We start from the raw sequence: 16836 nt of genomic DNA on the forward strand, positions 1-16836 counted from the left end.
TTGGCCTCAGCGGGCCCTGAAGTGCGCCGTAGAGACCCGCACGCTGAGTCTCAGGCATCCCCGGGGTGGTGTGGGGTGGGGACCGACAGTGTCAGGGCGTGGCTGCCCCAGGCTGGGTGGGTCCCAGGACCAGGCCTGTGGAGAAGGTGGCTGCCCACAGCCCTGCTCCTGTGATGCCAGGTGAGAACACGGCGGGGGCCAGGGATGGTCGGTGCACATGCCCTTGGGTCCCTGGTTTGCGACTGACCTCACCAGCAGGCACTGCATGGTCCATTCCCCGGAGAATGCGTTCCTGTCCCCTAAAGCTGAGCGTCTCCTGGAAGCAGCACCATGGGTGTGAAAGTGCGTGGAAGGGTGCGTGGAAAGTGCCCAAGGGTGGTCTTCGTTGGACCTGTTTGTGGGCCCCGATGCTGCTGTGCCCGACCAGCCTTCCTCCCGCACAGCATCCGGGCTGGTGGGGCTTGACTGGAGCTGGATGGAGATTTCAGGGCCTCCTTGGCCAGAATACTCAGCCCAGGGTGTTGCCTTCCTGATGGGTGGGGGTGACCCAGCTGCTGGGGCACCTCTCTTGCCCCCCTCAACACCTCCAGGTCTGGGCATGTCCAGAGGCATCCAGGAGGGTCTGGCTTCTGGCCTCTGCTCACCTACACCCTCTGCCTGTGCCCCCCTCTGCCCGTGCCCCCCTCTGCCCGTGCCCCCCTCTGCCCCTCCCTCCGTGCCCTGCACCAAAGGCCTCAGTGCCCACCTTACAGGGAGCCCTGCAGGGTCTTCCGTTAGATGCTCCCTCTGCGATTCCAGAGCAGGTCACGTCTCTTCGAGGGTGGAGGGGTTTGGGCCACCCTTGTTCTGGTGGAGCCAGGATGGAAGTGAGCATCCCGTGTCTGGGTCCACCTCCAGGGAGCACTACACGCTGAGCACATGTCCCCCTCACATCCTGCTGCCCACTGTCCCCCCGCTGACACAGGGAGACTGTGATGGACTCAGAGAGGGCCCCCCAGAGCCAGGCTGGGACCCGGGCCCTCTGAGGGAGCCACTGTGCTTCCCTGCCACCACCCTGCCCCTCTCCAGGGTGCTCCTGAGCTGTAGTCTCGGCAACCCTTGCAAATCTCCCCTCCCTAAGCCTGGACCCAGGCCCTTGGCTCACCAAGTCCAGCCAGCGGTCAGTTGTAGTTCTCTTTTCTGGAGAGTTTTTCCCTCCCCTCCCCCGTGTGAATTTTCCTGGGCCTGTGACCCAATGGGGGTTGGTGGCCCGGGGACCAGGGTGACGCTTTTATGCCCTACTGAGCCCGGTGCTCATTTCTGGGAGCGTTTTTCTCACTCTGTGGATATAGACATCCAAAAGTCAGATCCTCCTGCCCCTGGGGCTGAGCCTGGAGGGGGCAGGAGAGCCGTGAGGGTTTGTCCACACCCATTCAGTCTGCAGGGGCCTCCGCCATTGCCCCTGCATCCCGCCGGCCCTGCAGCCCCAGCTACTGTCTCGCTGCTGTCTGGGTCCTGCGGGCTGCCAGGGCCCGGGACGGGGACAAAGACAGCCACACACCTCCCTCCCTCCAGGGCTGGTGTGGGCTGGGCCCCTGGAGACAGCTGGGGAGGGGGGGACTGGGGTGAAGAGTGCACAGGGTTGGGGGGCAGGGAATTGCAGGCCCCGGGGGTGGGGGGGCGTGGGTGTTACACAAAGCCAGCCCTGTGTGTACCCTGAATGCGGCTTTATCCTGAGTGCTAACAGACGGACCTGGGCCCTACAGAATCAGGCCAGGCTGCCCCGGCCCTGGACCTGCCTGTCTGGGGAGACAGGAGGTGTGGCCACAGCGACCTGGGTCTGAAGCCTGATCTCTCCTGGCCAAGAACGTGCGGGTGTCCCACAGGCGGCTCAGGGCTTGGGGCCTGAGTTCCCAGCAGGCAGGGCCCCAGCCTTCTCGGAGCTTGGGAAAGCCCCATCAAGGCCCTTGGTTAGTTCATCCTCTTCCTCCTGGCCCCACTAGGGTGAGATGGGGACGCATCTCACCCAGGAACCCAGCCCAGGCCTAGGCTCAGATTGAATTTCCTGGTGCAGAAGCCGGCCACCTAGTGGGAGGACCCGCCAGCTCTAGGGTCTTGGCCTTCTTGAGGCAGTCACTTTCCCTCTGAGCCTGTGTCTCCTCGTCCGTGAAATGGGGATAATAATAAAAATGCCTGTTCTTAGGTGTGCTCAGCCCACAGCATGACCAACTGGATCGGATCACTGTTTGTCATGGGGGACAGTCCTGTCGGTGCAGGACGGTTACCACAGCCCCTGGCCTCCACCCACTCCATGCCAGGAGCACTCCCCAGTTGTGACAACCAAAAGTGGCTCCAGACATCGCCACATGTTCCCTGGGTGCAGACGCGGCCCCAGCTGAGAAACACTGTCAATAGCGGTGTAGACAGTGGCGCACTGAGCGGTTGCGCAGATGCATAAAGTGCCCGAGATGGGGAAGTTCTGGAAAACCTGGTGGGGAAGAAGGGGTGGCAGTGGACACAGATGTGGGAGTGCTTCTGTGTGGAGAGGCGTCTGCCGCTTCACAGACAGTGACATTCCCATCTAGGATGGGCTGCTTTTCTGCCTTGGGGAGATCGAGGCTGGTGGCAGGAGACGGCTGGCCCCCCCGGGTTTGGAGTGTGCTTGCCTGGGCCATCTGATGGCCCGAGCGCCGGGCATCGGCTCTGCAAGGCCTGTTGTTTCTCCAGGTCCCACCTGACACCTGCCCACCCCGATCCCTCTCCCCCGGCTTTGGTTCCTCGGTCCTGGGAGGAGGAGGAACGGAGTCAGTGACACTGGGCTTGAACCGGGGCCCCCAGGGAGCCTGGCTAATTGCTTGTTAGTGCCAGGGAGCCCTGGGGAGTCCTCCTTGCCCCCATGCCAGCCGGGGTCTGGGGAGTCACATTCCTGCACACCTTGGGCAGGGCGAAGCTGGAGGAGCCTTGGCCCCGGACGCTGCCAGCTGGTGCCTACTCTGCCGTGTCACCTCCAAGGGACCCGGCGTCTTGCCCATTGCTGGGGGCTCTGCTGGCACCGTGCTCGGCCAGCTGCTGAGGCCGCTTCGGCACAGACCCGCTTGAGTCAGCAGAAACTGCCCGGCTCAGGCAGGATCAAAATAACCTTCTTCCTATTCCAGCACTTGAGGGTTTTTCCGCCTTCTAGGGGAAAAACAAATCAAAAACCAAAAAAAACCCCACCTTAGAAAATGCGAATCGCAACATCTGCAGCCATCTGGAATGTGGGTTTTCTGAGGCCTTTTCACCAAGAAGAGGGTCCCGACACCCCCGTCCTGTTGAGTGTGGCGTGTGTTTGTGAGTCGTGGGATAGATGTGTGCGTGTGGGTACGTGTGGTGCGCTGTGTCTGTGTGTGTTTGTGTCTGTTGGGAAGTGTGTGTTGGGATGTTGACCTGGGTGTGGGACTGTTGAGGGGTGTGTGTTGGGGTGTTGATATGTGTGTGGGAGTGTTGGGTCGTCTGTGTAGGAGTGTTGGGCCATGTGTTGGTGTTGACATGTGTGTAGGGGTGTTGGAGTATGTAGTGTTGTTGACGTGTGTGTAGGAGTGTTGGGGTGTTGTGTATGTAGGAGTGTTGGGGTGTTATATGTAGGAGTGTTAGGGGTACGTGTTGGGGTATTTGTGTAGGAGTGTTGGGTGTGTGTTGGTGTTGACATGTACGTAGGAGTGTTGCGCGTGTAGGAGTGTTGGGGCATTTGTGTTGGTGTGTGTGTAGGAGTGTTGGGGTGTGTGTGTTGGGGTGTTGACATATGTGTAGGAGTGTCAGGTGTGCATAGGTTTGTGTACACACATTCACATGTAGCTCCTCTGTTTAATTCCACAAAGCTCCACTCCCAAACTCGGTGCCAACTTCCTCTCTCCACACTCAGGGGTCCCCTTCTCCTCCCAATTGCTCCCTCCCTGGGCCCCCAAGACAGCTGAAGAGACGGTCTGTGACTGTCTGCCTGAGCCTTTGCCCAGCGACAGGAGCCAGTGCGCAGGGCTCCCTTTCTGCCGGTCAGATCACACTGTGCATCCGCAGAACGGCTCCAGGAGGCTCTGAGAGCAGAGAGCAGGGCCTTCCTCCTGCCTGTCCTGTTACCTCCTTCCGGTCAGTCCCTACAGAAGAGGTGTCTGGGTCCCAGGACACCTTTGAGGTGCTCCCCCAGCCAGCAGTACCCCCTCCTCCCCCATGAGAGCAGCTTCCCTGCACGTACCCCAGCCCTAGGCATCGCCTGTGACCTTGCTGGGAGAGTGGCGGGGGCTTCCTGAGTCTGGGTTGCACTCTCGTCCCCCTGGGCGGTGAAAAAGCTCAGAAGGGCTGAGCCCTGAGCACAGCGGCCTGCGGGTGTCCAGGGTCTCACGTGTCCCTCTTTGTCTCCACAGCGGAGCTGGAGTTTGTTCAGATCATCATCATCGTGGTGGTGATGATGGTGATGGTGGTGGTGATCACGTGCCTGCTGAGCCACTACAAGCTGTCTGCACGGTCCTTCATCAGCCGGCACAGCCAGGGGCGGAGGAGAGAAGATGCCCTGTCCTCAGTAAGTGCCCCGCCATCCTGTCTGTGGCCTGAGGGTGCGGCAGTGGGACACCCCTTGTAAAAACTCAGACGGGATCCAATGGCAGCGTTTGCAGGAAACAGATTCAGGGCAGGAAGACAGGGGCTGAGGAGCCCACCTGATACCAGCTTCCTCCCCTGAAATGGGAGGAAAGCACCCGCCAGGTGGGCCTCAGAGATGCTGGAGGAACGTGGGGAATGAAGAGCTGGGCTGGGAAGAGGCTTCGTGATCCACTCACGCACTCAGCTGACGCTCAAGCACCCTCGGGTCACAGGCTCTGTGCGGGGCCCGGGGAGAGGGCAGCACACAGGTCCTTGCTGTCATGGAGCTGACGTTCCAGGAGGGAGATGAGGAGACGCCCGGTGGTGATAGCACCATGCAGGAGATGCGACCACTGGGGCCTGGGGGAGCCTCTGCGAGGAACCCTCGGCTGGGGAGGCAGGGCTGGGCTCACAAGCAGCGCAAGCTGACCTCTCCGTCTTGACCCACGTCTCTCGGGGCTGAGTGGAGACAGACGTAGAGGGATGAGGCTGAAAGCAGGGAGGCACCTGGGGCAGGCAGCACAGGAGGGCATTCTCATTCTACACAGAGGCCTGATGCAACAGGATGGTGGAGATGAGGGGCCGGCATTTGGCTCTTACCCACCTGGGTAGTGGTGGGAAAGGTGCCTGCCCTCCTGCAGCCCTGACCCAGACGAAAGGGAGGTGGCGGCCCTGTCCTCGTGCTATGCTGACATCTGGTCATATGGTCACAATGCCGTGGACAGCCATAGAGGCAACAGGACACCAGGTCCCGGGGCCTGAGTTTAATCCCATCTCCACCAGTACTGGCCACGTGCCCTCAGACCTGTCCCTGATCCCCACAATGGGGCTTCAGATCCCCCATGTGTAAAATGGGCTGGCAGTCGCGTCCAACTCCCCAGAGATTCAGGGCTTCAGCACAGAGCACGGGTCTGGCCACTGCTGGCTGTAAAAGCATATCCATCCATCCATCCATCCATCCATCCATCCACCCATCCACCCATCCACCCACCCACCCATCCATCCATCCACCCACCCACTCATCCATCCATCCATCCATCCATCCATCCATCCATCCATCCATCCACCCACCGACAGATCTCTACCCAGCACACACACGGGGTACGCAAAACTCCCCCTGCGTTTGGGAAGTGGCTGTGAGCCAGTCCCAGGGGGTGCTGCTGGTGAGTTGGATGGGCGCAGACAGAAGCAGGTGCATGGATGAAGGAAGGCGAGGGCCGTGGCCGGGAAGTTGGGGCGAGCTGCTCTTGAGGCCGAGCTGTGCAGGACCAGGTGAAGTGGGCGTGGGAGTGTGAGGAGGACAGAGCCCTGCAGGAGGGACCCTGCTCTCCATTACAATCCTGGGTGTTGATCTCTCAGAGTTATGAGCATTGGTGGGTGTTCTGGAAACCCCAAGAATTTCCCCTTCGAGTCTCCACAAAGTCAGGGGCAAACAGGGCAGATCCGGGTCGGTGGGAACTTGCCCACCTCTGACGGTGAACTCCCGGCTCCACGTCGGCCGCCTGAAGCCCTGCCATTCGGTATCCTTCAGCAGGTGGACCAAAGGGCGGCGCAGAGTTAATCTCTTAATGGCTTCCATCTCTGCACCCAGGATGTGTAACTCAACAACGTGGGGCAGGAAGCGGCTGTTTAAAGAGCAGGCTGGGAACTGCGGGGAGGAGGTGGCACGTGGCCAGCCCTGGGGCTGCGGCGCGTCTCTGAGCCGGGGCTCACCAGGTGTGGGGAGGACCCACAGAACAGGCAGCACTGGATGTGGCCTCCCCACTTCTGGGGACGCCTGGGGTTGGTGGTGGTGCCCAGAGTCCCTGGGCTGAGCCAAGTCAGCTGAGAAGCCTGTTGGCCATGGTCCCTAGCCGGCAGGCCTGTCCCTGGCAGGTCTGGACACCTCTGCTTGCATCAGGCCCCAGCCTCAGTGCGTCACCAGGTTGCCAGGGCAAGGAGCATCAGCCCTGGGACCTCTGATGGGAATGCTGGGCTCCCCAGACCCGGGGCCCGCTGTGCGTCCTAGCGTGCTGTCCGGAGGGCGTGCTGCAGACCTGCTCTCAAGCCCCGACATGTTTATTCGCTGTTGCTACCACTGGTTACATCTGCCCAGGGATGCCGTCAGGGACTTCAGGGGTTCACCCCACTTTCCAGAGGAGAAACTGGGGATGAGAGAGGTGGAACATTTGCCGGAGGCCACACTGCTTGTCACTGCTGGTGTGAAGAGCCCACAGCCTATTCTGTCCTCCCTCAGATGCTGGGGAGAGTGACGGTGCCTGGACATTCCAGAAGGCACCAGCCTTGGAGGGGCACACACTCCAGGCTGGGCTCACCTTGCCCCTCGGAGCCACAGTGGGTTGAAGCTAGGCCTGTGCGGCCCGTGGTCATGGGGAGGATGCAGTTAGTGAAGAGTGTACGGTACCCAGAGGCCGACTGCAGGGGCTTCACTGTTGTGGAGCGGGAGACGGCACCTGGGAACCTGCTGCCAGGAAGGGGTAGGATTCCGTCACACCTGCGGCCAATAGAAAGTCTCCTCCCACTGTCTACCCAGCCGCCTGCCCAGCCACCCGGGATGCCTGGCTGGGTAAACGTGGAGCCTCACTAGGCCTAAAGCAGAATGTGGCAGCTCCCCTGGGGACCCCCTGCCAGACAGGAGTCCCTGGGCCCCGTGGCCTTCCACAGAGATCCACACACAGCTCCTGTCTGTCCCGGGCCCAGTTCACATCCCCCCAGGCTACCTATGCTCTGCCCCTGGCGTGGCTATCCGACCATGGCCCCTTTTCAGGGTGACCCTGGGGGTCCCCTCTTGCCTGTATGGAGACAAGAGCTCGTGCCTCACCCACCTGCCTCACCATCTCAGGTAAGACCCTGAGCTCTGAGGTCTGGTCCTGGCCTTGTCACCTCCTTGTTGTGTGACACTGGGCAAGGATCTGCCCTCTGAGAGTGAGGCTCCAGTGTAGGCAGGCCCCTCGGCCAGGGATGGCACTTCCACCCTGGCGCTGCTCTGAGGGTATTCGGGACATGATGCAGAACGTCACTGCAGTGACCACCCAGCCACCGAGTGGCACAGACCTCAGATTTACCCAGAAAGGCAATCCCAGTCTTTGTGCCCAAGGCCTGCCCAGACTAGGAACTCAGGCCTTGGATGGGGTGACCCTTTGTCATCTTTATCCCCAAATCAGTCCTCAGTGTGGGTCTCCTGCTCCCGTGAGAACCCAGCCCACCAAGGGCCCATTTCCCAGGGGTAGGGACAAGACTGTGGCCAGGCCAGTGTGCGACACTCTGCCAGCAGCAGGAGCCAAAGACCTAGCGTCCACTCCCATGGCCTCAGAAGATACCGAATTCCCCCAGGCCCCTTGTGCTGGGCGGTGTCCTGGCCAGAATCATCTTTTATTCTTTAGAAACATCTCTGAGTCCTCGCAGTTTGATAGAAGGCCATCCCGTCCCCTGGGATGGGAAGATTGTGCCTGGGGACTCCAGGGGAAGAATGGGGAGCTGCGTTCTGGCCTCGTGGTGTTAAAACTGGAGGGGTCTGGGAGGAGCTGCCTGAGCGTCAGCTCACTGTGGCTGCCTGGTTTTGTCAATGAGGGCTTCTCCGAGTGTGAATGAAGTCTTTTCGAGTGCGTTTTGCCCATAGCTGCGCTTGGCTGTAGCAGCAGGGTTCAGTGGTATGACAGAGACCTGCCGGCCCACAAAGCAGAAAATATTTTACTCTCTGGCTCTTTATGGAAACAGTTTTCAGACCCTTGGTCTAGAAGCGTCTAAATGGGGAAGGCGCAGGCAGACTGGGTGTGCCCACTTCAAAGAAGAGGAGTCCACCCCGAGCCCTGGGAGCCTGGGAGTGGTTGGAGGCTGCTGGGAGCAGGGGGCTGGTCAGCAGTGGCTGTAGGATCGGAACCTTCCTTGTCCTCCACCTGGGGGTGACTGCCAGACATAGCCAGAGGCTGGGGAAGGTTCCAGACAATTCGGAAGCTGGGCCCCCTCCCCCCACTTCTCAGGTCACTTTGGGACCTAATTCCACAAAGGTGACTTGCACGGGTCACTCAGCAACTTTCACACTTGAGTAGCAACCTGAGCACTCCCTGATTGCATAGCACGCCGGCGCCTGGCACTGGGGAAACGGTAGCAGCTCCTGCAGGGCGAGTGAGACCCATGAATAGGCCACCAGGGGCAGAGGGACAAAGGCTGTGGTGCAGGAGGGGACTGGAGGAGATGGGAGGAGGTGCCTGACCCACCTGGGGGGCTAACGGAGAGCTCCGGGGTTAGCACGCCTTGGCAGAGGCTTGAGGGGCAGGTCAAAGTTATTCAGGAAAGGGAGGAAAGAGGGGCCATTGGTCCAGGCCCAGGATGGGCTCACATCCAAAGGCAAGACGTGAGAGTGTGTGTTCACTGGGCACCTTGCAGAACACACTGTATGGTGCATTGCAGGCGCTGTCATCAGCCCGCTATACAGATAGGAAAACTTGTTAAAGGAAACAGCTATACTACGGCCGTGGACATCTACAGGGGCATGGGCTTTGGTAAGGGGTTGGAACTTTCTCTCCTGGAGGCAGCGGGGGGCCCAGAGAGTTTAAGCAGAGGAGTGGCAGGGTGTGGGTGGGGGGTGTGAGGGAGATGTTCCCACTTCTGTGAGGAGGAAGGACCCTGGGGAAGGGCAAGAGTGGAGGAGACCCTGGGAGACCCCTCAGGGACCTCAAAGACCAGCGGCACTCGCAGCCTCTGGGAGATTGTGAGACACGCAGCCTCGCCAGCCCTCCTGCTACAGAATCTGCATTTTTGCAGGCTGCAGATGGACTGTCTGCACGTGGAGGCCCTGGTTCCATAGGACTTTGCTGTCCGCTAGGCACAGATGCTGGGGAGAGAGGTGGATAGAACTGTCTAATAGAGGGAGAAGTGAGAGGGGATCAAGGGTGGGTGGAACAAGGGTGATGGGGAGAGGAGCTGTTAGGAATGATCCCGTGGATCTGACTTTGCAACTTGAAGAATGTCAGAGCCATTCGCTAAATCAGGAGACAAGGCAGGATAAGACCTCCTTAAGGGGTAGGAGCGGTCCTGATGGGACAGTTTTGAGGGCCACAGAGCCTCCTAGTGGCCATATGGGAAATTACTGCCCTCTGGCTGTTTCTACCCAGGCTGCAGGTGAGCGGTATCCTACCTGGGAACCCTCGAAAAACCTTCCCCAAGGGAACTTTTGAGGTGATGGACATACTCATTATCTTGATTGTGGTGAGAGGTTCTTGGTATAAATATATGCCCGAACTTACCAAATTGTATGCTTTGAATATGTCCATTTATTTGCATATCAGCTGTATTTCAATGAAGCTATAAAAGTAACAGACATCCCTTTCCCTGGGCCCAGGGCTTACCGTCATGGCATTTGGGGAAACTCGGAGGAACTGGTCCTGGCATGGGGTCTCATTTTCCTGGGAGGAGGTCCAGGCCCCTGCTGTAATCTCAGAGCAGATGGCATAAGCTTCATGAAGTGGCAGCTGTGTCCCTGCACCCAGACCAGAGCTTGGCTCCGCAGTGGAACCACACACCTCCTTTGCCAGAGATTGAATCGCTGTTTTATGGCAGAGCAGCCGCCTTGGGCACTTTCCTCAACTCTCCTGTTTTTCACCTGTGAACTGGGACATCAGTAATGATGAGCTCACCAGATCAAGGGAGAGAAAGACTGTAAAGAAATAAATGCATAGAAGCAATGATTAAGGTAGGACAGGTGCTGGAAGGGGAATCAACAGATGACAAGGTTCACGGGAGAGGCCCTTTAGATGCTGGTCTCCAAGGGTCTGCAGGGGACGCTGGAACTGAAAGCGGACAGGAGCCGGCCGTGCAGCCTGGCCTGCCGTGCGAAAGACCTGGGGCTCTGGCTGAGCTTGTTGAGGCCCCATGGGGCCGGTCAGCGTGGCTGGTGGGAGTGTGGAGGTGACACCCAGCACATTCACATGCTACCTGAGTGCCACATGGGCTCCGGGTGGTTTTTACGTTCAAATTCAGCAAGTGCTTGAACAACTCAGTGAGGCAAGCACTGTAATCGCAAGAACTATAATTCAGGTACAGAAACTGCAGCATTGAAATTAAGTAACTTGCCGCAGGTCACACAGCCAGCAGGGGGCCCAGGCCCAGGGGAGTGGGGCCAGGGGTGAGGGGGTGAGGCTACACTCAGCCTGGTGAGAAGCCACTAAGCCCCACGGGAAACTACGGCCAGCTTTGAGAAGGGGGCCTCACGAGTGGGTGTATGTTTTAGAAAGTGTCAGGCTGGATTTTCAGGGGACAGCAGTGGGCACCTCAAGGATCAGTGAGGAGGTGATTGTGGTCACGTCCTGGAAAAGCGTCCAGGGCCAGGGGCTGGGGAAGCTGGTGCGGATGCAGAGAGGTGGGTGGGTTCAAGAGCTGATTCCAGGGTAAAGGCCTAAGAGTCGAATCTGGGTTGAGCCTTTGCTGTCCCTCCTGCCCACCCCACTGACCCTGCTTGTACGTTTCCTCCTATGCAGGAAGGATGCCTGTGGCCCTCGGAGAGCACAGTGTCAGGCAACGGAATCCCAGAGGTGAGACCTCCCTGGGCCTCCCCTCCAACACCCCCACCCCACGCTGGGTTGCTCCCGCTGCGGCTGGAAGAGTGTGGGCTGCTAAAGGCTCACCCCTCCGCCCTTCTCTGCAGTGCCCTTGCTGCTGGGAACCTCCTTGCTGGAGATCATCTGCTCCCTGCCCCTGAGGGAGCAGCCCAGCTCTCTGCTCTCTGCACACGGGAGCACGGACGCTGCCACTGTTTCGAGGAGGGCGGTGCAGCTCTGCAGTGCTGCCCCCAGGCCAGGGCCCCCGCAGGATCAGGCTCTGGGCTCCTGCCCCCGCCAGCCCTGCCGCCCTCTCCCTTTCCCCAGAGAGCCAGGTCCCATGCAGCAGAACTCCAGTCTCAGGATCGCTTCTGGACGACCCACCTGAGACAGCCGCCCTCCCTCACTCCCGCTCTGCTTCCTCCAGCCGCAGGTCTACGCCCCGCCTCGGCCCACCGACCGTCTGGCCGTGCCGCCCTTCGCCCAGCGGGACCGCTTCCACCGCTTCCAGCCCACCTATCCGTACCTGCAGCACGAGATCGACCTGCCCCCCACCATCTCGCTGTCGGACGGGGAGGAGCCCCCACCCTACCAGGGCCCCTGCACCCTCCAGCTTCGGGACCCCGAGCAGCAGCTGGAACTGAACCGGGAGTCGGTGCGCGCACCCCCAAACAGAACCATCTTCGACAGTGACCTGATGGATAGTGCCAGGCTGGGCGGCCCCTGCCCCCCCAGCAGTAACTCGGGCATCAGCGCCACGTGCTACGGCAGCGGCGGGCGCATGGAGGGGCCGCCGCCCACCTACAGCGAGGTCATCGGCCACTACCCGGGGTCCTCCTTCCAGCACCAGCAGAGCAGTGGGCCGCCCTCCTTGCTGGAGGGGACCCGGCTCCACCACACACACATCGCGCCCCTAGAGAGTGCAGCCATCTGGAGCAAAGAGAAGGATAAACAGAAAGGACACCCTCTCTAGGGTCCCCAGCGGGGCCGGGCTAGGGCTGCGTAGGTGAAAAGGCAGAACACTCCGCGCTTCTTAGAAGAGGAGTGAGAGGAAGGCGGGGGGCGCAGCAACGCATCGTGTGGCCCTCCCCTCCCACCTCCCTGTGTATAAATATTTACATGTGATGTCTGGTCTGAATGCACAAGCTAAGAGAGCTTGCAAAAAAAAAAAAAAAGAAAAAAGAAAAAAAAACCACGTTTCTTTGTTGAGCTGTGTCTTGAAGGCAAAAGAGAAAAAAAATTTCTACAGTAGTCTTTCTTGTTTCTAGTTGAGCTGCGTGCGTGAATGCTTATTTTCTTTTGTTTATGATAATTTCACTTAACTTTAAAGACATATTTGCACAAAACCTTTGTTTAAAGATCTGCAATATTATATATATAAATATATATAAGATAAGAGAAACTGTATGTGCGAGGGCAGGAGTATTTTTGTATTAGAAGAGGCCTATTAAAAAAAAAGTTGTTTTCTGAACTAGAAGAGGAAAAAATGGCAATTTTTGAGTGCCAAGTCAGAAAGTGTGTATTACCTTGTAAAGAAAAAAATTACAAAGCAGGGGTTTAGAGTTATTTATATAAATGTTGAGATTTTGCACTATTTTTTAATATAAATATGTCAGTGCTTGCTTGATGGAAACTTCTCTTGTGTCTGTTGAGACTTTAAGGGAGAAATGTCGGAATTTAAGAGTCGCCTGACGGCAGAGGGTGAGCCCCCGTGGAGTCTGCAGAGAGGCCTTGGCCGGGAGCGGCGGCCTTTCCTGAGGGGCCACTGTCCCTGCAGAGTGGATGCTTCTGCCTAGTGACAGGTTATCCCCACGTTATACATTCCCTACCGAAGGAGACACATTTTTCCCCCCGACCCAGAAGAGCCTTTAAATCACAAGCAAAATAGGAAAGTTAACCACGGAGGCACCGAGTTCCAGGTAGTGGTTTTGCCTTTCCCAAAAATGAAAATAAACTGTTACCGAAGGAATTAGTTTTTCCTCTTCTTTTTTCCAACTGTGAAGGTCCCCGTGGGGTGGAGCATGATGCCCCTCACAAGCCGCAGCGGCTGGTGCACGGGCTACCAGGGACACGCCAGAGGGCTCGATGACTTGTCTCTGCAGGGCGCTTTGGTGGTTGTTCAGCTGGCTAAAGGTTCACCGGTGAAGGCAGGTGCGGTAGCTGCCGCACTGGACCCTAGGAAGGCCCAGGTATTCGCAATCTGACCTCCTCCTGTCTGTTTCCCTTCACGGATCAGTTCTCACTTGAGAGGCCAATAAACAGACAACCCAACATGATAAGGTGGTTTCTGCCAGGATAGGTGAAAGGGTTAAAATGAGTAAAGCAGTGGAGCAAACACCAACCCGAGCTTCGGGCGCAGAATTCTTCACCTTCTCTGTTCCCCTTTCCATCTCCTTTCCCCGCAGAAACAACGCTTCAGTTCTGGTGTGTCTGTTGATCTGTGTTTTCATTTACATCTCTGTTAGACTCCGCTCTTGTTCTCCAGGTTTTCACCAGATAGATCTGGGGTTGGCGGGACCTGCTGGTGACGTGCAGGTGAAGGGCAGGAAGGGGCACGTGAGTGTAAATAGAGGTGACCAGAGGAGAGCATGAGGGGTGGGGCTTTGGGACCCACCGAGGCCAGTGGCTGGAGCTCGACGTGTTTCCTCCCCATGGGGGTGGGAGGGCCCCCAGCTGGAAGGGCAGACTCCCAGCTGCTACCCCCTCCCTTCCCACGGGAGTGGCTTTCCGTTTTGGGCAGAAAGCTGACTAGTAGACTAACATAAAAGAAAGATATAAAAGGCAATAACTATTGTTTGTGAGCAACTTTTTTATAACTTCCAAAACAAAAACCTGAGCGCAGTTTTGAAATGTTAGCCACTCGAGCTCCATGCATGTGAAACGTGTGCTTTAAGAAGGTGGCAGCTGACAGACGTGGGCTCTGCGTGCCGCCAGCCTAGTAGAAAGTTCTTGTTCGTTGGCAGCAGCAGAACCTGCCTCTCTGTGAAGTCGTCAGCCTAAAATTTGTTTCTCTCTTGAAGAGGATTCTTTGAAAAGGTCCTGCAGAGAAATCAATACAGGTTATCCCGAAAGGTGCAAGGACGCACTTGTAAAGATGATTGAAACGTATCTTTCCTTTATGTGACGCGTCTCTAGTGCCTTACTGAAGAAGCAGTGACACTCCTGTCGCTCGGTGAGGACGTTCCCGGACAGTGCCTCACTCACCTGGGACTGGTATCCCCTCCCAGGGTCCACCAAGGGCTCCTGCTTTTCAGACACCCCATCATCCTCGCGCGTCCTCACCCTCTCTCCACCGGGGAGGTGCCTAGCTTGGTGAGGTTACTCCTCCTGCTCCTCCAACCTTTTTTGCCAAGGTTTGTGCACGACTCCCATCTAGGCTGAAAACCTAGAAGTGGACCTTGTGTGTGTGCATGGTGTCAGCCCAAAGCCAGGCTGAGACGGTCCTCATATCCTCTTGAGCCAGACTGTTTGGGTCTCGTTGCTTCATGGTATGGTCTGGATTTGTGGGAATGGCTTTGCGTGAGAAAAGGGAGGAGAGCGGTCGCTGCCCTCAGCCGGCTTGAGGGCAGAGCCTGTCCCTCTCATGACAACCCAGTGTTGAAGCCCAGTGTCCTCGGCTTCATGCCCAGTGGATGGCAGAAGTTCATGGGGTAGTGGCCTCTCAAAGGCTGGGCACATCCCATGACAGCCAGCAGGTTGTCTCTGGAAACGACCAGAGTTAAGCTCTCGGCTTCTCTGCTGAGGGTGCACCCTTTCCTCTAGATGGTAGTTGTCACGTTATCTTTGAAAACTCTTGGACTGCCCCTGAGGAGGCCCTCTTTTCCAGCAGGAAGTTAGATGGGGGTTCTCAGAAGTGGCTGGTTGGAGGGGGACAAGCTTCGTTTCAGGGGTCTGCCGTTCCATCCCGGTTCAGAGAAGGCCGAGCGTGGCTTTCTCTAGCCTTGTCACTGTCTCCCTGCCTGTCAATCACCACCTTTCCTCCAGAGGAGGAAAATTATCTCCCCTGCAAAGCCCGGTTCTACGCAGACAGATTTCGCGAATTGTGCTAAGAACCGTCCGTGTTCTCAAAAAGCCCAGTGTTTTTGCAAAGAATGAAAAAGGACCCCATATGTAGCAAAAATCAGGGCTGGGGGAGAGCCTGGTTCATTCCCTGTCCTCATTGGTCGTCCCTATGAATTGTACGTTTCAGAGAAATTTTTTTTCCTATGTGCAACACGAAGCTTCCAGAACCATAAAATATCCCAACGATAAGGAAAAAAAATGTTGTTGTTGTTTTTCTGGAAACTGCTTGAAATCTTGCTGTACTATAGAGCTCAGAAGGACACAGCCCGTCCTCCCCTGCCTGCCTGATTCCATGGCTGTTGTGCTGATTCCAATGCTTTCACGTTGGTTCCTGGCGTGGGAACTGCTCTCCTTTGCAGCCCCATTTCCCAAGCTCTGTTCAAGTTAAACTTATGTAAGCTTTCCGTGGCATGCGGGGCGCGCACCCACGTCCCCGCTGTGTAAGACTCTGTGTTTGGATGCCAATCCGCAGGCCTGAAGAAACTGCTTGTTGTGTATCAGTAATCATTAGTGGCAATGATGACATTCTGAAAAGCTGCAATACTTATACAATAAATTTTACAATTCTTTGGAACGAGGCTTTTTCACTTCTTTGGCCAAATGTGGCTCTTCTCACTTCCCACCCCTTTCTACAACAACCCCGGGTGCATTCAGTGGAGGTGAAGCAATCCCTCAGAGCTGCTGGGCAACCTTGAACAATTCGTTCAACCTTTCTGTTAGTTCAGACAATATTCAGGGAGCCCGGTGAAAACACTAGCTTAGGCAGGTTCTGGTAAAGGGGGTGGTCGTTGTTAAACAATTTTGCAAAACACTGCATACTTTTCCTCCCTCGGGAAATCATTATTCACCATAGCATGACGAAAGCTCTGATAAGGTCTGCAAGAAAAGAAAACTGTCTTAGGTAGGGTTCTTCCAGAAGTAACCCTGAGACGTGGCCTTGTGTGCAAGGGATTAAGGACGTTTTAAGGATGTGCTCCCAGGGAGCTTCCGCTAAGGGAGTCAGGGAAGAGGATCAAGGAGGGGGAGAACCTGAGCAAGGGAGACACTTGTGGACAACGTTGCAGCCTCAACTTGATCCCAAGGGGACCTGCGGGGGTTCTGGACCCTGGAAAGGTAGAGTCCCAGACCCTTCTGGCTCTTGGTGCACGAGATGGAGGAGTGAGTCTCAGAAGCTGCAGAACTGTCCTCCCAGAAGCCAGCAACTAGCAATGCTCATGGAGACAGGGGGAGGGCTGTACAGACTCCCTAAAGGGTTCCAGCGGGACCTGGGGGCACCTGCAGTACCCACTACAGAAACTGTCTCATTTATTTTTCTACAGTTGGCCCTTGAACAACAAGGGGTTCAAGGCACACTGAACCCCCTTGCTGTCAAAAATCCACGCGTTACTTGTAAAAAACTTCTTTTTAGGGATGGGGATCTCACCTTGTCACCTAGGCTGGAGTGCAGTGGTATGATCATAGCTCACTGCAGCCTCGACCTCCCAGGATCAAGCAGTCCTCCTGCCTCAGTCTTCTGAGTAGCTGGGACTAGGTGTGTGTGCATCACCACGCCTGACTAATTTTTTATTAGTCTATTATTTGTAGAGATGAGTTCTCCCTACGTTGCCCAGGCTGGTCTTGAACTTCGGGGCTCAAGAGATCCACCCCC

At 57.0% G+C, this 16836-nt stretch overlaps 1 protein-coding gene across 1 annotated transcript in view; it reads left to right on the forward strand.

Moving 5' to 3' along the window:
* The window catches only part of PMEPA1 (prostate transmembrane protein, androgen induced 1), a 60640-nt gene extending 44878 nt beyond the window's left edge, over positions 1–15762 (forward strand). The window contains exons 2-4 of the mRNA XM_032142337.2: positions 4377–4531; positions 11067–11120; positions 11554–15762. Of these exons, the coding sequence (XP_031998228.1) occupies positions 4377–4531; positions 11067–11120; positions 11554–12099 (755 nt within the window). The 3' untranslated portion in view covers positions 12100–15762. The remainder of the gene's footprint in view (positions 1–4376; positions 4532–11066; positions 11121–11553) is intronic.
* Positions 15763–16836: the final 1074 nt, after the last annotated feature.

The sequence above is a fragment of the Hylobates moloch genome, unplaced genomic scaffold (assembly GCF_009828535.3).
Source record: "Hylobates moloch isolate HMO894 unplaced genomic scaffold, HMol_V3 SCAFFOLD_21, whole genome shotgun sequence".
NCBI lineage: Eukaryota > Metazoa > Chordata > Mammalia > Primates > Hylobatidae > Hylobates > Hylobates moloch.